At 37.3% G+C, this 21,072-nt stretch overlaps 1 protein-coding gene across 39 annotated transcripts in view; it reads right to left on the reverse strand.

Moving 5' to 3' along the window:
• EPB41L3 (erythrocyte membrane protein band 4.1 like 3) overlaps positions 1-21,072 on the reverse strand; it is a 236,562-nt gene that overhangs the window by 87,878 nt on the left and 127,612 nt on the right. For 31 of the 39 annotated variants that reach the window (XM_081078466.1, XM_081078483.1, XM_081078482.1 and 28 more), the window contains exons 2-3: positions 5,058-5,242; positions 442-639 (exon numbers count right to left, since the gene is read on the reverse strand). In XM_081078466.1, coding sequence (XP_080934592.1) covers positions 442-639; positions 5,058-5,231 — 372 coding nt within the window. In that variant the 5' untranslated portion in view covers positions 5,232-5,242. The remainder of the gene's footprint in view (positions 1-441; positions 640-5,057; positions 5,243-21,072) is intronic. The other 8 variants (XM_081078501.1, XM_081078494.1, XM_081078491.1 and 5 more) reach the window with 1 other exon arrangement.

The raw sequence follows: 21,072 nt of genomic DNA on the forward strand, positions 1-21,072 counted from the left end.
TTACGTATAGAGTTATGTATAGAAATGTTCCTATGTATTCCAAGTTTCTACCAACAAACAATTTACTTGGCCATAAATTACTGAAATAGAAAAGATCAAATTCATTTAAATGATAGCTCATATCCAGGACGTTAATGAAAATTTGATTTTTAAGACCTCCAATTTTTTTTCCTACCATGGAAAGTGTTGAAGATTATTTTTCTTTTTTTAAAGAAGATCATATTTTTCTTTTGATGGTAACATTTTGGGGACAATATAAGGATTTTTAGTAATTTGATCCCGTTAGAGACTGCAAATAATTTTATATTTAGAAACTGGGCCTGAGTAATTTTCCAGAGGTCTGAAAAAATAAAGAAACATCTTGCATGTTTTATGGCAACATCCCCCCCCCACCCTTGCTCTCAGTATCTGGGACAAAAAAGTTTCAAAATATACACTTACCTCCACATCACAGGTATATTCTGATCCATCCAAAAGTATCACTTTGCACTGCATGCTTTTAGGCTTTTTGACAATCTTTAATGGAGATCGAGAGAGTTTACTGTTAAATGACTTCTGAGAAAGTTTATCGTCTTCAAATTGCTGATATTCGAGCTGTTTTAAAACTCCAGCAGCAAATTCCCGTTCCTTGTCAGTGACCTGAGAAGAACAAACAATGAACAGTTTTCATTGCAAGACTGGAAATAAATATTGCATTGCTCAGGCAATTCCAGAACACTTTAGAAACGGGCATTCCTATTCCTAAAGGATGAGATGTCTGAATTAGAAAATTAGAAAAGCATATACATATACAGGTACTTATAATGCTAACAGTTTGGGCTAAATAACTTTTGCTGTTTAGATGCACCAATTGGGCCTTATTTCAGTTTGACTCAAGGATTTACTTTTGACGCACTGAGACTTCACTGAGCAAAGACGGAAACAAATGGACTCCTAACTTTTAAAAAGGCATTGGCTAGCATAGGTCTTTAAATCATCAAGATATTATCTAATGCACTCTATTTTCTTCATTCACTGGATCTTTCTACATTCCATGACCCATAACCACACCATACACATAAAAGGTATCTTATAAACTGTAAGGCCCAGAGAACTTCAGGTATTAATCTCAGTAATTTCACAACTGTTAAAATATTTGATTTAGTTCTAAGTCAATTCAATGAAGCCAGAAGCACTGAAATTCATCACAAAGTAATCCCAAGTCTGCTTCCCTTCATTGTAATGAGCCAATATAAGAACAGACCAAATCTCGCCAAAAGCTTTAATCTGCTTTCAAATCATAACAGTTTAGTCCAGGCTAGTGCCACAACTACAGAGGGTGTCTTACGTAACAATAAAAGTCTCCCTGAATCAATCTCCTTGGAAATCTCTCTGTGCACTGTTGTCTAATCCTTTTTACATCCTCTTCCATCTATTAAATGACCACCAAAGATATTAGTGCAAATTCAACTCATGGGCCAGACTACCGTTCCACCGGCCTGCAAATACCCACTGACAGTCTAAAGAAAAACATGCTCCCAAATTCAGTTTAGGTCTCTTAAATAAACATTAAATTTCCTCTCTCATAAGCATACCATCATCTGGTAGCTAAATTACATGGGCATGAGAGTAAAGAAAGTGTTGACAGCTTAGCATTTCAACATTTTTATTAGCCTCTACAATTTCACCCTAATATAATCACAAATTATTTTTTGATACATTTATTTTGGATTTTAGACATAGATTTCTGCTTTTATGATGGCATTTTCCATCTTGTTTTCCATCCAGAAGATTACAAATACAGTTCTTTCTTCTACTACCTTGCCCAGGAGATCAAGGAAAAGTCTTGAGAAGTTCTTAAAAATAAAAAGACACCGATTTGCTGAGCAAAGAAACTAACAAAAAAACAGAATAACCAACTTCAAAGGCCATAGTAGTTGAGAAGGCAAGCCTCAAGTAAAACAAAAGAAAACCTTCTCTGGCAACTTGGGCTCACTTTTTTTTTGACTGTAGTCTTTCTATAGGAAAGCATTAAAATAGTGTAAAAAGTAAAAAACCGTAAGATGTTTTGGCCATAAGATAGTAATTTGTTAACATTGGAATTTTATATCAATAACCATAACATATATTTAAGTGCTTTATAATTTACATAAGACTTTTGTACTTTTAATTTACATTTTTTTAAATTTATTGGGGTGACAATTGTTAGTAAAATTACAGATTTCAGGTGTACAATTCTGTATTACATCATCTATAAATCCCATTGTGTGTTCACCACCCAGAGTCAGTTCTCTTTCCATCACCATATATTTGATCCCCCTTACCCTCATCTCCCAACCGCCACCCCCTTACCCTCTGATAACCACTAAATTGTCTGTGTCTATGAATTTTTGTTTCTCATTTGTTTGTCTTGTTCTTTTGTTGTTTTTGGTTCATATACCATATATCAGTGAAATCATATGGTTCTCTGCTTTTTCTGTCTGACTTATTTCGTTTAGCATTATACTCTCAAAATCCATCCATGTTGCCACAAATGTTCCTATATCATCTTTTCTTACCACAGAATAGTATTCCATTGTGTATATATACCACAACTTCTTTATCTACTCATCTATCGAAGGACATTTTGGTTGTTTCCATGTCTTGGCCACCAAAAACAAAGCTGCAATGAACATATGGAGCACACGTGTCTTTATGGGTAAATGTTCTCAGATTTTTCAGGTAGAAAACCTGGAGAGGGATTTCTGGGTCATACAGTAATTCTATTCGTAATTTTTTGTATTGATATGCAGATAAAGATGTTTGCATCTGTATTCATCAGAGATATTGGTCTGTAGTTCTCTTTTTCTGTGTTGTCCTTACCAGGTTTTGGTATCAGGGAAATGTTGGCCTCATAAAATGAGTTAGGGAGTACTGTCTCTTCTTCAATTTTTTGGAAGAGTTTGAGCAGGATTGGTATTAGATCCTCTTTGAAGGTTTGGTAGAATTCACTAGTGAAGCTATCTGGTCCAGGACTTTTGCTTTTGGGAAGGTTTTGGATGACTGATTCAATTTCGTTACTGGTGATCGGCCTGTTTAGATTTTCCAGTTCTTCATGGTTCAGCCTAGGAAGGCGATATGTCTCTAAGAACATGTCCATTTCTTCTAGGTTAGTGAATTTGGTGGCATATAGTCCTTCATAGTATTCTTGCATGATCCTTTGTATTTCTGTGGTGTCCGTGATAACTTCCGCTGTTTCATTTCTGATTTTGTTTATTAGTGTCTTCTCTCTTTTTATCTTAGTGCGCCTAGCCAAGGCTTTACATGCCCCATCGTAAGCACATTGAAAAAACTTTAACAGCTCTAGAAGAGCAGATCAGGTACCTCAAATGAAAAGTCAATTATAGACATAGAATGCACTACAATTTTAAAATATCAGTATCAACCATTTCAGCAAACCTTCTATTTCATTTAATGCTCACGACAGCTCTGGGATGTAGGGATTATTACCCTCATGTGTACATGACGAGAACGTGGCACAAGGCACAACCTTAACAGACTTTCTCAAGGTCATAAAACTAGTAACTTGGAATTCAAATCCAGCCAAAAGCCATGTTTCAATCATTGCTAACTACCAAAATGTGCTTCGTTTCACTTCCAACATAACTGGGCTTCTAGTATGAATCACAGAATTTTATAGTGGACAGATCTTAGAAAATGATCTCTTCATTTGTAAATGAGGAAGCCGAGGCCCAGAGGACTTGAATGAGTTCTCCAGACTACTAATAACTAGGGGAAGAGACAGGACTAACTTAGGTCTCTTGACTTTGCAGCAAGTCACCTTTCCTTCTAAGGGCTCAGTATCTGTCATTTCTCTCATTTTGTTTCAAACAACTGACGACGGAAGATAAAGTGTATTTAATCATGTCTGGGTATAGACATTCTTCCTTCTCTATAATTATGCCCTGTTTTTCACTTTTATTTGATTTCAGAGTTAAGAGGGAAACATCGAGAAAAGCCAGTTCAGCAATAGCAAATTTCTGAAGATTTAAAAACAAACACTACCACCCACCATCACTCATTCACAAAAAGAAAAGGTAAAGGAACACCATGATGAAGAGAATCTGCTCCGTAGATTGTGTTTAACAAGTTAGAAGGCTCACCCCCAGTTCCCCATCACAAAACATCTTAGATCTGACTAAGCATTTATTTATAAAGTGTGAAAATCAATGTTATCCTTAATACTATTTAAAAGCAGAATATTATGGGAAAAGAAATAATCAAGTTGTAAACATATACTGAAGTTTAATGTTATAAAGAATTTCACTAACATACTGATTTTATGTCTCTTCTCTTACATGGTCTAGAATTTCTAGCTGATACATATACACATCTGACCTATGAAAGGTAAATCATCGGCACGGGACTCCAGGTTTCCTTATCACATGTGAGTCAGCACTCTAAAGCATGTTGATTCCAGGTCTGAAGTTTTAAGCCAAAGAAATTCAAACATGGATTCATTCAAGGCCCAAGTGTAAACCATGTTTTATGTTTTACATGGAAATTTTTAAAAGAAATATTCATATTACACGTGACAACTGAATAGAGGTGAAAATATACATGTGCAAAGGAGAAGGAAAGAGACCAACCTGAAAATCCACTAAGAGTAGCTGGCAACATTAGGGTCAGAGTGGCTCCTGGGAAAAACCAAAATAGCTCTAACCCCTGGGCTTGAAAAAAAATCAGGAGCATAATTAAAGCCGTCAGTGTGCTGTTTATCCTGTAAACTCAGATAAAACCAATAACCTGCAGTCCAGATTTCAGTGTGAGTTTAAGTGCTTTAATCAAATGAAGGAGTTACCAGGCAAGGTTGTGGAATGTCATTCATTGAAAGCCTTAAAATAATGTCAATTTTCATCTGCCTCCTTCCAAAAGGGGCAAAGCAGATGACCCCTCATAGTTCCCTCCAGTGCTAAGAGACCAAGGTCAGATCAGACCCTGCAAAAGCTCAGTAAACATTCTTGAAGTGTTTTTCTGGGTGATGCCAGCAGCAGCTGCAGGGGAGCGGGTGACATGGGTCGCGGGGAGGGGGGGCTCACCTCCTTCCTCACGGGGGTGCTGTGAGCCGCTGCAGCCGCGAACTGCTCCAGGGCCTGGTTCTGCTCCTCAGGCCCTGGCTGCGCCCCTGCGAGTCCCTGCGGACCCGCCGCCTCCTGGGGCTCAGCCTCCTGCTCCGGCTTGGATTCCGAGTCTGAGCCAGATTCGGTCGTCATGGTTGATTGTTCTGCAAGCAGAAAAAAGGAAGGTCCCATCACTCGGTGCAATTGCCTTCCCAAGGCAAGAAAACTAGGATGCTACACATGAAAGACTGCAGAGAAACACAGCACAAAATGATGGAGAAACGCTAACAATCAAAGCACAATCCTATTGCATGCAACTAATAGACAACTTCTCAAATTTACCAAGAAGATGCGTTCCAATGAATGGTTCAAAATTAACATTTAACTAGAAGTAAAAGTTGATTTGTAAATAATCAGAGGTTTTATTCGTTAGATTTTTGCCAGACGACTGTAAGATGACATTAACTCCATAATAATTACATAACAGATATATTTAATTTCAGAAAAATGAATTTGCTGCATTAGTTGTATATTTTAATCTCTAGGAAGGATTATCTAATAATAGAAGCGAATATTCTTTCTGATTCCCTTTCTCCTTCCTATGTCCACACAGGGGCCCTGCCCTGCCTCTCTCACCCCCTGAATCTCTCCATTCTTGCATGAGCAAATGCCTTTCCTCTTTGATTTCCCATCACTCTGTTATCCCCTTTTGAATTAGCAACCACAACTACACGAGAGGCTTCTCAATGACATGGACTCTGTTCCATACTGGACAAGCACTGGCCAAAACTTGAAAGCACTTCCCTCACTGGCTGGAGGGAAGCTAGGCAGTGTCACCTGGCCCTCCAACACATGTTAATTCTCATAGGCTTCTTCCTAGATTCTTTCTATTTCCCTTAAATGTTGAAAGGGAAGTAGTACCTCATAAGAAACTTAACACATCTTAATATATAATAATCTGCTCTTACATCCTAAAAAAATACCTTATAAAATATAAATAACCACTGTCTTCTAATTGTTTGGTACCATAGTCAAGACACTTAAATATTCTGTGCCTCCATTTCCACAACTGCTAAATGAAGGAATTGAACCCGATCATATCTAAAGAACTGATTTTCTGCTGTTACTCCCCCCGCACCACCCCTACTTTCATAATAGACATGCCATTTTATTTGAAGCAGTTTTTTGCTCTAAGTAGAACAGAGCTTTTTTGCCAGTGGTTACCATGTCATTTAAAGTAATTTCTTAACTTAGGTATGTGGGAACTCTCTCAAAAGTAGATTGTCATATAATTTCCCTTCCTAATTCTAATTTTATGGTAAAAACATCATGATCAAGGGCTAGTGTAATGCTTAAAGCATATGATACACTCATTACTATATCATAAAATTATGTTAAATAAATAAAACTTCATAGTAAAACCATTCAGTTCCTAGTTTCACAATGCTCATTGGAATGTGTTTAATAATTTGAAGAGGGGAACATTACAAATATATACTAATTTATGCTATAAACTAAATGCTATATCCATGTTTCTATTTAAGGTTATTTTTTACAATTTTTAGTTATTTTTTCTGTTGAATAAAAGACATATCAACTTGACATATGCTCAGTTGCCCAAAGTGTATGTAAATGTCAAGCCCAAATGCAGAGCAGGATAGTAACTCAAATAAAACAATTTTCTTTTTTCCTCTTACATTTTAGATTTTCAAGTAAAACTTGAAAGTAAATATTCTCTTTTGTATGCTTATACTGAGAAGTGATATGAGTCTAGAGAAAAAATCGTGGAGCCTACAATTGAATTCTACCTTTCAGAAGGGGGAAGATTAGTTTTAATAGTTCAATTCACCAAACTCTTATTGAGTACCAAATATATATAAAGCACTGTTTAGGGTTTAGAAACAGAGATAAATATTATAACCCCCCTTCTCCATCCCCAAGGAGCTCATAATCTGTGCCAAAAATAGACTCTCCCCATAATCTATTTTCTCCATCTTCCTTTTCATAACTAAACTTTCAGTTTTTCTCAACCTAGCTTGAGACCACAATGAGTTGTGGCCATGTAATTCAGTCTGGACCAAGAGACAACCAAGAAAATGTATTCAATGTTCACATAATCTTAGTAAAGACAAGCCACTTGCCCTACATTTCCCTTTCCCATTGGCTGGAAAAGAATGACTCAAGTCACGCCGTAGACCCACTCATGGAGGTTCCAATTTCAGGAGCATGCCAGAGCTGCCCTTTTCCGCCTGGGGCCCTGGATGACCTCAATGAGCATAGCCCTGCTCTGGACTGGGGCAGAAATCAACTTCCTTCTTGTTTGAACGTCAGTATACTAACCCACACCCAATCTAATACACATTCTACAGAAGAAAATACTACCAAAATACAGTCATACCCGAGTGGTTCCCATCTTACTAAAACAAAGTAGACTTCCCTTGATCTCACATCTTATGTCAGCTACTGCAATATTTCTGATTTCTACTCATAACTTCTCATAAATAATTCTGTTGACCCTTACTGTCTTCTACTTCCTCACTTCCTCTTTCTCTGCACCGGCTCCTGACTCCATCGGGGTGGATCTTGTGGTCAGTGCAACGGACCATCAACTCTTGTCTGTTCTTGACTCAACTGACCTTTTAGCAGCCCCAACTTGATGATGGGACTTTCCTTGTCAACACGTTGCTGTCCCTTGGAATTCAGAATTCACCACACTCTGCTTTTCTCCTATCTCTCAGGGTACTTCTTTTCATTCTCTTTTACAGGCTTACTCCTTATCCAACCTCTAAATGTGGGAATGTCCTGGAAAACTCCATTCTAGGCCCTCTTCTCTTCTTTCTCTACATTTCTTCTCAGCTTAAAATATCCTTTCCTAGGGCTTTAAATACTTTCTGTAAGTCATCGGCTCGCATATTCATATCTCTTGTCCAAACCTCTGTTCTGAGCTGTTAAAACTAGTATCCAGCTGCCCACTTGACAGTCCTCACAGGTATCTATTGATTTTTATCTCCCAAATCTGTTTCTCCCCTCCTCTTCCGCACCTCAAAAAATGACAATGCCATTCCTTCAAGCCAGAATTCCAGAAGTCACCCCTGAATTGCCCTTTCCATTACATTATCTAATATAGGAAAGTTTTGCGCGCGCGCGCGCACACACACACACACACACACACACACACACACACACACACAGAGGGTGCCAAAAAATGTATACACATTTTAAGAAGGGAAACAACTACATTAAAATTACATCGATGGTAACCACTTTGAGCACCTCTTGTAATTGCAGAAGTCAAATGCGACTTGTGTTCATCTTTTGTTATCGGTATATATTATTACAATACAGTATTTATATTACATGTAATATATTCTTCCAAAATATCACTGACCCTTGAATAACGTGGGGGTCAGGGGCACCGATCCCCTACCATGGTAAAAAATCTGCATATAACTTTTGACTTCCCCAAAACTTACTAATAGCCTACTGTTAACCAGAAGGCTTACTGATACCATGAACAGTCAATTAGCACATATTTTGTATGGTATATATATTATATATTGTATTTTTACCTACATAAAGGAAACTATTGTTAAGGAAATCATGAGGAAGAGAAAAATACATTTATAGTATTGTATTTATCAGTACCATAAGTTTGTCATCTCTTTACGAGATGAATCATCTCAGTACCTACATCAATATTGTCTTAATGATATAAAATACTGTAGATATTATACTTATTAATACTAGACATCAAGAATGAAAAGATATTGTGAAAAAGAAATTCATATTTACTTACAGATATAACAATTCGTGCATTAATAATGAAGCAGTAATATGATTGTTTTGTGGTAGCTTAATGTAATCAGTATGACTGCTTCATGGTAGTAAGAAAATCTCCAAAAAATTCTTCAATATATTCACTGAAAAAAAATTGCATATACGTGAACACACGCAGTTCAAACTCGTGTTGTTCAAAAGTCAACTGTATATCTTGAATAGGTTCTCTGCCACTAAGCAAGCCATCATTTTCCCCGTGAACATTTTCAATAACCTCCTTTTCCCTAGTATCTCTATTCTAGCTCACCTCTATTCTGTTTGATCTTCATAAAACATGTATGACATCACTCACTGCCAAAAACTCTTTAAAAGCTTCCCAATGTGCTTGAAGTAAAATCTAAACTCTTTAATGCCATGGCCTTGGGTGTAAGCTAAGGCCTCAACACCCAGCAGCACTGCCTACGCTCCCATCCCATGGTGATCCAGCCACATAGTCTCCTTTCAGTTTTTAAACCACATCAAGATTTTCTGCCTCAAGGATTTGCAGACACACTGTTCTCTTTGCTGAGAACATGTTTTCCTCTGCTGTTCACCTGGCCATCTCTTATTCTTCAAGGGTTGTCCCAGAGAGGCCTTCCCTTTTTACATAGTTATTATAATTGTGCCTCACTGTTTTCTTCCTGTAGTTCATCAAACTTTATAATTATGCAACCCTCCCATAACCTCCTTCCCTTATACACAAGGGAAGGAATCATGTGTGTTCATATCTTAATATACCAGTACAGGAGTCCCCCCCTTATTTGTGGGGATACCCAGTGGATGGCTGAAACCGTGGATAGTACCGAACCCTATGTACACTGTTTCTTCCTACATATACATACCTATGATAAAGTTGAATTTATAAATTAGGCACAGTCAAAGATTAACAATAATTAATAATAAAATAGAAAAATTAAAACCAGATACTGTAATAAAAGTTATGTCAATGTGATCTCTCAAAATGTCTGATAACTGATCTACTAACCAAGACGGTTACTAAGTGACTAACAGGCAGAGAGAGTATACCGTGTGGAGATGCTGGACAAAGGAATGAGTCACGTCCCGGGAGACATGGAGCAAGATGTCATCATACTACTCAGAACAGTGGATAATTTAAAACTTATGAACTGTTTACTTCTGGAATTTTCCATTTAATATTTTTCAGACCGTGGCTGACCTCAGGTAATTGAAACCACACAAAGCAAAACCACAGATAAGGGGGGACTACTAGATCAACATAATACCTACAACGCAGTAGGTATTTCAATAATTATTTGATGGATGACTAAACAATAAAATCCTATCTATGCATTTAAAAGTGTAATAACTCTTCTTTATTTATAGTCTTTAACCATTTTAAGATCTTTCTTAAATGGGTAAAGAGTAGCTATTTCTATGTCTTATGAGAAACAGAACTCAATTACAACTTTCAGAACTGAATTTTCACTAAAAGCTAATAGACACTATAGGTTTATTCCGTCTAATGATTTTATCATTAGACCAAAGGGTTTTGCAAAAACACAAAAAGAAAATGTTTAGGTGGTTTAGAGAATCTCTATAAAAATGCAACCAACAAGTCCCTGGATCATAAATTAGAAAAAAAACAAACACAAAAAACCATAAATGACTAGTAGAAAAAGCATATTTTCAAAGTTGTTTAATTTTTTTTTCTAGACAGGATAGTTCTTGCATATAAATCATATTATTTTTAAAAATTTGCATACCTTCAGTATCTTCTATTTCTATCATATTTAGGATTCTGTTATTATTATGTGTTTCAGCAAATAATGGCTATAACTTAATAATTAGATGACAAAACTGTTACAGATGCAGAAAACAATCGTATCTCAAAATATAAACATTTCAGTTCATTTCACTTTAAAATCTCTACATAATAATCTTTATAGATACAACACATGAAAATAATCAGCAGCAAACACGTTGCCATGCGTGATCCTGAGTGACTAATTTAATTTTTTTAGTCTTCTACTTCCTCTTCCATAAAACAAGGCGTTCAGACTAGAAATTAGTGATGATTTAGTGAGGTAGGTGTGGGGAAGAGAGTGGTGGGGGAGGGGGCAGTGAAAGGCAAGAAACTTGCAGCGCTTCTTTCGGTTTAAGCCAACAAATTTGTCACCTCTTTTGCCATCTTCTTCCAACTTCCTTACTACTTTTTAATTTTTTTTTCAATTACAGTTGACATTTCCTCACTATTTTTTAAACCTGAGTTTTTACACAAATGTTGCTGTAGTATATACATCTTATATCAATGCACTCTAAACTTAAAAAAGTTATCAAATATGTGTTAAAATACGAATCTTTCTAAACATATGACATTAGCCCCTGCGCTCACTATACATGAAACAGAAAGGCAGATTTAGTAAAGAAATATCCCAATTTTGAGTTTCAGTATTACTGTTCTAGTCATGAATCCATTTTGCACCTACTTTTGTCTTTAATTCCATGACTTGTCCCTAAGGCAGAGAGCCAGCTATACAAAAGGTGAATAAAAATGCAAAATGGGTAGAGCCCAGCAACCCATCCATCAGCTATTTAAATAAAATAACCTACCATTATTTTCCTCCTATGAATATACCATAAAATACTTTATCTGTCATATATCACATAAATCTCAGAACCTCAAATAAACTCCCACACCCTTGTCAAATATTTCCTAGGTATATTATTTTTCAACTATATGTATAATATAGTGAATGAAAATCATTTGTTTTTGACCAATTTTAATATAATAAAACTTCCATTTCTGTTGAAAGTAAAGTAATAAACCTTAAAAATGTAAGGCTTTTAAATTCTGGAATCTCACTAGAATCAATATTTAATTCCACATATCTGAAAGGGCATCAGGGTTTATTGTACCTATGAGTGAATGCTGTTGACAGCCTAAATCAGTAAATTCCAATTTCTAAACTTTTTTTAATAGTCTTCTACCCTCCCACATGCCAATATAAGGCAAACGATAAACAGCTTTTTAAATGGCAAATAAAATCAGAAGCATTTAAATACAGTACTTCTCACTTTAACTCATTATTTTAATTATTTTACAGTGTACACCTCTAATCTTGTACTGAAATTCCAAAACATTTTTAAAATTAGATTTTCATGACATTTGCATTGCTTTGTTTCTTCTGATCCTCAATTCCGTGTTTTCTTGGATGACCCTTGCCACTTGAAATTGCACATTTCCCTTTCCGACTCACTAAAGATTATTGTGTTCTGATGCTCTCTTCTCTTCTCCTGATATTTTCACTTTGGACTAACTGTAGCTGTTTATTATTTCAGTTACTGAGAGTAAACACCATTATTTGCAATCCTAAATAGAAAGCAATATAAAATGTGTATGTTTAGCTTCGGCTTAAACTGGGCCCTTTCTGCATACTAAATTTACTTTATGAATTGTGTTTTGCTTAAGCTAAAACGGTTTAGATGCCTAGAAACTTCAAATTCAAAAAGGTGGAGTAAGGACATTCGTTAAGTATGCTGGGGGGATGGCAAGAGGAGTCCTTTAGTTTTTCAAGACACATAAATTGTGTTTCATTACGACTCTCTCAGGGATGTATTTATTAAACGACTGCCAAAGGAAATGGTAATGAGCTTCAAAGGAGGCATCGCGCAGGTGTAAATGAAATCATATTCACAATTCATTTCACCTATAAAAATTGGTCATTGTCATGCATTTCAGGCTGTGTGCCTTTTCAGCTATAACGTTTTATTCCATAGAAACAATAAAAAAGTCCGAGTTTATCCTCATCTCTTCCACTTGTTTCTACAGCATCTCTAAAACCTCCATTTCCTAACTAAATGACTGCTAAATTAGCTTCTCATTCAAAGTTACCTACTTTTCTTGCTGATATGAACATTCAGTGGTGTTTTATTAAAGACACAAACTTCAGATAGTGCAAGATAATGCTTAATATAAATCTCTGTCACTTACGTATAAAACAGGATTCCTACAGAATAACAAAGCATTTTATAATTGATAAACTCTTCATACCCTTTACCTCCCTACAGGAATGTAGGACTACAATGGACCAATTTTATTAAAAAATAAGTTTTTTTCCCCTTTTATAATTCAAATACAAATTTATAGGAAAATAGGGGCTAGTAGACATACATACTTAGCTTAAGTATTTGTAACTACTGAATCCTATCCATCAGTGCACTAAAAACTATCAATTATAAGCAATCTAAAAGACAGTAACTTCCACTGGCCACTCTACTAGATTCTTCCCATTTGCATTAAAAGAAGAAAAAAAGCCTAGTATCATCCATCCTAAAACAAAACAAAACAAAACAAAACAGACAAGGAAACAAATCAACCTGTTCTTGGTCTCATGTTCTAATGTTCTACTCTCCACAACCTCCCTCTCTACCCCTCCAGTATGGCCCTACCTCTTTACTATTTTTTAGAGCCACGCTCATGGAAATAATTTTCTCCCCATGCTGTCACCACATCCTCCCTCCTACTCATTCTTCAGAGCACAGTTGACCCTTGAACAACATGGGTTTTAACTGCACAGTTCCACCTATACCCACATTTTACAAATGGCCCACAAAGTTCAAACTCGAGTTGTTCAAGGGTCAATTAACTTTGTGGTCAGGAATCTGCAAAAGCGGAGGGCCCACTGTAGCTATACAAGGATTTCCACTGCTGAGCATGTGGGGGCTCCTAACCTCCCCAGTGTTCAAGGGTCAAGTGTACTACTCATTATTCTAGTAAACCTTATTAAGGTTACCAGTAACCTCCCTACAAGCCAATAAATCCTGTATGACATCCCTTCTCATCTTCAAATTCTCTGTGTTTTTGACAGGCTCTAGATTGTCCTTCTATCTTTTTCTGGCTACTCTTCTCATTTCCATTTGCTTCTTCATAGTCTATTTCTCATATTCTATTTCTAAACTTTGCAGTTCTTTAGGAATCAGTCACATCCTTCAAATCCTTTCTTGGAGGGTGCCTCCATTTTATATCAAACATAATGACAACTCCAAAATATAGGTTCCTCAATTTGTGACCTCTTTGAGCTTTAGATCCATACACAATATACATATATACAACCGTACGTCTCACTCCTCTTATCTGCATATCTCAGAGGCACCTAAAGCTGAACATGCATCCATGTGTATCCGATTCCCTGCCAGCCTCCGAAACCCTCAGTGTGTTCTACTTCAGTCTTCCCATGTCAATAGGTGGGCTTCCATCTGTCTAGCTGCTCACGTTAGGGTCCGGAACCACCTCTCTCCTAACTCCCAACTCAATCCACTTCACATCTGTCAATTTCACCTCTGCAATTGTGTTTAAAGAGAGAAGACAAGAAAGTTCTAGGCAGAGGTTACCAATCAGTTAAGAGAAGAGCAGCGTGAAAAATCACAATGCACTTCCTTGTATGGGGGCATTTGGTTGGCTCTGGTTGGAACATAAAGGAGTGATGAGAGGTGATGAGACCAGCCAGGCAGAAGTCGGGTCCTGCCAGGGGGTCTCATTCTCGTTAAGGAGACTTCATCTCATTACACAGAGACCGCGCTGGTAGCCATGAGGATGACAAACATCAGAAAGGGTCAGCTGGACTGACTTTTCCATTGTTTCAGCTCAAAATTAGAGCAAACTAACATACAAAGTAGGCTTTGATGAGGCAGCAGTGTACCAGTTACTCCTCAAAGCACAAAACAGTGGAATTCAGAGCTAGTCATTATAAAATATCTTTGAAAACTTGACAATAAAGAGTTGAGACACTAAGTGTTTGTGACCCACAGCAGGGACAATTCTGATTTTTTTAAAAAATAAGCTTTTGGGCCACACTAGGTTCAAATCTTATAAACCAATATACCAACCCCTATGGAATTGACTTTTTAAGATTATAGAAGGAGCAGAAAGCTGGAATATTTATGAAGATGATACAGTAATTAAAAAATTACTTTCAAAATGACCATTGTAAACCTGCAACAGATTATGAAGACCTATTGGTATGGAAACAAAGATCTTATAACAGCTTGGCACATCTACAATTGTGTTGGGAATTTCAAAAACTAAATAAGACAAACCATAACAAGGCCACAGTCCCCTGCTTAAAGGAATGTGCATTCTGAAAGGTTATCCTGAGAAGCAACCCAATCACAGTGCGCAGCTGGGAGAACTAAGCCCACAGAAGGAGGCTTTCAACAAGTCTGTGGGGGAAGGAAGGCCTTCCATGGAAATAACCCTCTTGGATGGAAAAAAAAAAATCACTCACCTTCAGTCCCAAGTTAAATGACTAGTTATAATCAGAGGCTACTTCAGGAAGATACAAGGGAAATTGGGGATGAGGAAAAAGCACACGAGAGGTGCCATGATGGAGCAGGAGGGTGTGAAGCAGCCAGGAGGTTGGGTTCTGGCCTCAACTCTACCACATGCTCTGTGACCTCAATGGAATTTGGCTTCCCTTTGTGTTCTAAGATTCTGAAATACTAGGATTCCTGAGAATCCGAGACACTATTGTTTTAATAATGTGAAATCTAAGAAAACTTTGTCCTCTAAGAAAAGTGAAGACATATACTCACTGATCTTAATCACTGCCTTCAAGGACATAAAGCAAGTAGGGCAGGCAATCACCAGCACTCTAAGTGAAAAAGACAACCTTCTGCTGCACAGGCAGCTGAAGGCATCATTAATTATTTGAGTTTATTAAGGTTTTTTTTTTAATGTATTGAAACAATATCCATATCATCTGAAAAAGCTGATGGAAACACTCTTAGTTTACTTAATACACTGGCAAAACCCGCTTTATTTTCAGGAAGTTGTTAATTTTGTTTTCTTTAAGTTCAAAAATGTTTAGTTCAATCTGTGTGTGAGCAATTAATAAATGTAGTTTGGAAGATAGACAGATAGGTAGATAGACAGATAGGGTGACTGTGATTATGTAAGCATCCACCTTATCAAATATGTATTCCCATTTCCCAATCTGACTGATGCCAAGTACCAGGGTATGAAATTCCATAGACCTCTGAAATACCAACAATATTTGATTGTCTCCACATGCCCCCTAAATACATTTCAATAAACCAAGGAAGCAGCTGGCTCCCCCTCCAGAGGACTTGTATAAGTGAAGGCTATTAATAGAGTTTACTAGTAGGAGTTAATAATAGTTAATAGTAGGAGACGCAGGGTTCCGGAGGGGGACAAAACTATTTGCAAATTAAATCTATAAAGAGTGGCAGAAGAAGCAATTCAGGGTCCATTCTGGACGCTTGCATTATGATCATTCTGTTAACAGCAAGAAAGTTCCCAAACTGAGATTCCCGAACTCCAGAGGGTGGGGAAGCAGCCGATGGGTCTGAATTTATTTTGATATTTTAAAGGAAATTGTACATTTGGTAACAACACAGCTGCACGAATTAACCAAGTTCTTTACTTTTGGTTGGACAGAAATACTGGCTAGAAATACTGACTCTATCTCCTCTTCTTCATTAACATGTTCCCTCAAGAAACATTTCCTGAATAGTTATTCTGAAGCCTGGGGATACATCAGATAAAAATAAATAGGTCTCTGTTCTAGTGGAGCCTCCATTCTGATCAAAGAAGAAAAGGAAATAAAAAGTGTCAGCTACCGAAAGATGTTATTAGATAATCCAGTCTGAAGTTGATGTGTGGCAGCTTACGTTAGGTGGTTAAGGAGGGCTTCTCCAAGGAGGGCTATTTAAGCAGACATTCAAATAGGAGAAGAATCTGCCGTATGCAGATATGGTGGTTAGGATAACACCTTCCAGGAAGACTAGTCCCCGGCCCTAAGGAGGAAATGAGTTTGGTGTAGTCAAGGAGGAAGCTGGGCCTAGGACGTACAAGATGAAGTAGATGTGAGCTGAGATCATACCCTGTGGGTCTTGGTAAGCCAGTTTAGGAAGCCGGATTTTATTTGAAATGCAATGGAGCATTTTAAAGTGAGGAATGATAGGATCATATTGATGCTTTTAAAAGACAGTTCTGGCTTCTGAGTAAAGGAGCCAGGTGGGAGCAGGGAGAGCTGTTAGTAGGTTATGGCAAAAGTCCAGACAGAAAATGCTAGAATAGAGCAAGAGACGAAATGAAATAAGTGGTGTCCTTCTAGTGCCATCAAAGCTCTGACTGGAGCTTGGTGGAGCTTGGGGAAATGGACTGATCTACTAGGCAAAATCTTTTACAAATATTAGGTCTCTTATAAACATAGGGGTGATCCCTAGAGGTGAGAAGATTGCGAATAATGCATTCTCTAATAGGCAGAAAGCCTACCAACAAACAAATGTCAAGTTTAAACAGTTATCTTCTAAGTGCTACTCCCTCAGTGAAACCATCAGTGAAGCCCACATCATGAAACGTCAGTTCTAAAAACATCTCATGCAGATGAGAAGCGATACCTGGCTTTATTGATAAAGAATGTATTCTTGTGGTCTGACGTCACAGCTTCAAACTTCCAAAAGAAGCAAACAAATTAACGTGAAAAGCTTTGGTCTTTGATACAGAATGTGTTTCTGGAGTTCATCTGAGAACCTAACTAATGGCTAAATGACCTCTGTACCTAACTGCTGCTTGTGCAACATACTGCGGAAAAGAATTTTGGTCTCCCTGAGATTTTAACATGGTTATCACTGAGATGCTGTCATTATCAGGAACTTGACAGGTAAAACTCCTGCTGGCGCTCTTAAAGGGTTTAATTTCCATGTCTCAGTTATCCACACATGAATCCATTCTTGCCCCGAGTTGGACGTAGAAAGAACTACATCACAAAGAACAAGGAAGTGTTTCCCACAACATATCTGCATATTTTCCACGTGGACAAGCATTTTAATGTGTTATTCAATATACAACAGAAATACTTTAAAGAGCCGGTCCTGGGAGAGAAAACTGCCAAATATACATATTTATTTTCAGGAGTTAACATGAATACTTGAATTCAGTTTCCTGATGGCTATGTTTATAGCTGTTCATTTAGTGTTCCTATCATTGAAACAGAGTTCAGAATTGACTATGACTTCATTTCTCTTAGCCAAAGGCACTCCTGCAGTATTCTTGAGGTTTTAAGCAAAAAATTAAATCAAAATGGAAATTTCAGAGTGCAAATGAAATACCTAAGAGCAGAGTGTTCAGTGTTTATGTCAAACTGAATCCTAGAAAGTGTAAGAGAATAAGCTAAATATAACAACCATTTTCTCCATTTTCTGTTAACCATAAGTCACTCTTTCTAAAGAAGAAACTGTCATTATGGCTTCGATGTGTAGATCATAATTCAAACACAGCATTCTTGCTTCTTAACTAAACGCTCCACAAATACTATAAAATGCTCCTTATGGTTTCCTAAAAGGAAAGTTCAATTTCTAAAATTAGGATCTTTATGAGTATGGCAGCTGAAAAAATTTCTCATAAACCTTTGGAGCTTTTATTATTATTATTTTTCAACTAACAGGATGTGGTGCTTGACAAAGTCAAGGAAGTTGTTCATAGGGAACACACACATGTGTGGTGTAAGCATCCACCCCGGTCACTCTGAAGTGGAAGTTACCCCCCAGGATAGATGGGGACAGTAAGGTTAGTGTAGAACTTGCCCAGGATCATATAGCAACAAGCACAGAGCCAAGAATGAAAACCGAGTTTCTGCCCCCAATAACAGAGCTCTAAAATCTACTCTTAACCTCTTATTCCTATTTTAGACCTGGACAAGTTTTCAAAGTTATTGTTTTATATGATCACCTATAATTCCATATTGCTAACATGCTACTTTACTCTTCCACTTAACATTAAGTCAAACACTAGTAAATTCAAAGTTCTATAAAAGTGTGTATTGCTTTAAAGACTATTTCCCCTCCTACTTACTTATCATTAAAATTACACATATAAACATCACAATACTATAATAGTTTCTTCCTTTACAGAAAGAGGTTTCTAATCTAGTGTGAGCCTTCAGGATTCTCTCCCAGTTTGCTACTTTATTCCTGGAAAGATTAAAAAAGTGATCGTTGCTGCTTCTAGAGAAAATATGAAATGGTACTGACTCTGCTTCTAGCTTCTTAGCAATTTATAACTTTCCACTTATAGTGGCTTTAAGCCTCAAATGGATAAGCCAAAATTTTAATCAGTTCCAAGTTTGAAGGTGTTGGTAGTGGAGGGCCTCAAACTGACAAAAAGCCGGTAACGTGTATTTCAATTCATAAATGTCCAATTCCATCGTTTAAAATGTTCAAGAATTCCTCGGCTAAAATCAAAAGAGAAACGAAACGGAGATAGCATATTTCCTCTGTATTGTTGGCCAATTCTATCTCTGGGAAGAACATGTTAGCAAAAAGATATCTTTGGCACCTTAATGCAGGAGCATATTTTTCTATTACTCAACATCTGACTCTGCATCTGTGAGAAGTGAGGTGTGAACCAGACAGAGTGAATAAATTAAAAAAGACTCTGTACAATCATCTTCCACCAAATAAGAGCTCTTTGACTCATTTTGAAACAGGTCTCTCTTCCACAGTACCATTCATTTTAAAAACAGGGCAAAGGTACCGCTACAACTTCCAACTTTTGAACCTTAGTAAGGGGCAATATACCCTCTGATATTGGATATCTCCTGCCCACGAATCTACAATTTGGGTTTCCCTGTATAGGCATCAATACCATAGGGTGAGGGCAGCTGGAACGGTAAGAATGGCTGTCTCAAAGCAACCTAACCACAGACACTTGTGCTCTAATTCTGTCCAGGAAAATGTTCCATACAACTAGCCAATGAACACACAATAAATGAATGAACAGGTTGTGCTTCTGAGTTTCAGGAACACAAGGCAGTATGGCAGATCTCACATATATCTATATTTGAATGTACAGGAACCCTGTACATTCAGATGAACAGAACACAGATCTGGCCTGTCCATTTTCTGTAACTGCATGCGTGTCTCAAGGCTTTTATCTCTGTGGTTAGCTCCTGAGAGCACACTTTGTGCAAGCACCCAAAACTAGTCACCAGAAAGACATGTGGTAAGAATGAGAAGAAAACAAAGGGGAAACAGACCTTTCAAGGATCTAGAAGGTAAGCTGCCAGTAAGTATTTGCATTTTGCCTTATAAAGGAGTTCTAGGGGGCGAGTCCTGAAGACTCACACGGCAAGAATCACGTTTGATCAAGTCAATAAAGAAATATGAAAAAAAGGCTCTTTTATGGAAAGAAAAAGAAAACATATAGGACAATTCTAGGAATTCTATTATTGTTTCCATTTAATACTTACAAAATCATACATAGTAACCATTATTGACAGCCTGTGGTCCTTAAATATATAAATGAATGATTGAATGTATCAGCCTCATTTAACATAAATGTACCCTAAGTCACATGTCTACAATGATATCTTGGGAAATCAGACCCAATGCAGTCTGTCCCCTAAACCCCTTGGCTGCTTTGTGGTACACTGAACAGAAACGAATACTAGTTAATAGCTCTCAACTATTCCTCACATAGAATATGCTGACTTTGATCAGTTTTCCTTTTTAATCTTGACATTTTCCTAGGGAATTTCTGTATTCCAAATCCAAATTAATAGACTTTGGTTTTCCCCACATTTCCATATCATGGATTCTTTGCTACTCCACAATTAATTACTAAGTGTTCATATCTCTTATCACAACTCTTACAGCGAGAGGAAATGGGAACTCCCCTGGCATTCTGGATTCTTTTACGCTTTGGGGTTTTGACAGGCTGTTGAACTTTTTCATCCTTCAATATAAATGAGAGGCTAAATAATTATTCTGTTTTTACTGTAATGCATCAGCTTTCATCTTGCTGCTAGTAATGGATGAAGACTACAAAGAATGTTCTTAAAAGACCTCACTGGCACACAAATGAGCTGCTTGAGAACAGTGCCTCATCCAGTTCTCTGAAGGTGCTGATAAGAGGATTCTTTACTCCAGGGCTGTTCACTGGGTGCCTGTAGCACTGAAAGGTTCCCCAATTGAGCCTCAAATTCTTTGTAATTAAAGCTTTAGGAGACTGGCTCAGCCACCATCTTCCCTCCTGCCTCTCCGATGTGACTCAGTAATGAAAACGCAGCCTGAGGTTGGAGCTGCCTTCGGGGGTTGAATTTCCCACACAGTGTACTAAAAATGACTGAACATCTACAGGTGTGATGTTCCATTTATATTTTTTTCCCTAATGGGCAACTAAGCCAATAAACAGCTA

The sequence above is a fragment of the Rhinolophus hipposideros genome, assembly GCF_964194185.1.
Source record: "Rhinolophus hipposideros genome assembly, chromosome: 17".
In the NCBI taxonomy this organism is placed as follows: Eukaryota; Metazoa; Chordata; class Mammalia; order Chiroptera; family Rhinolophidae; genus Rhinolophus; species Rhinolophus hipposideros.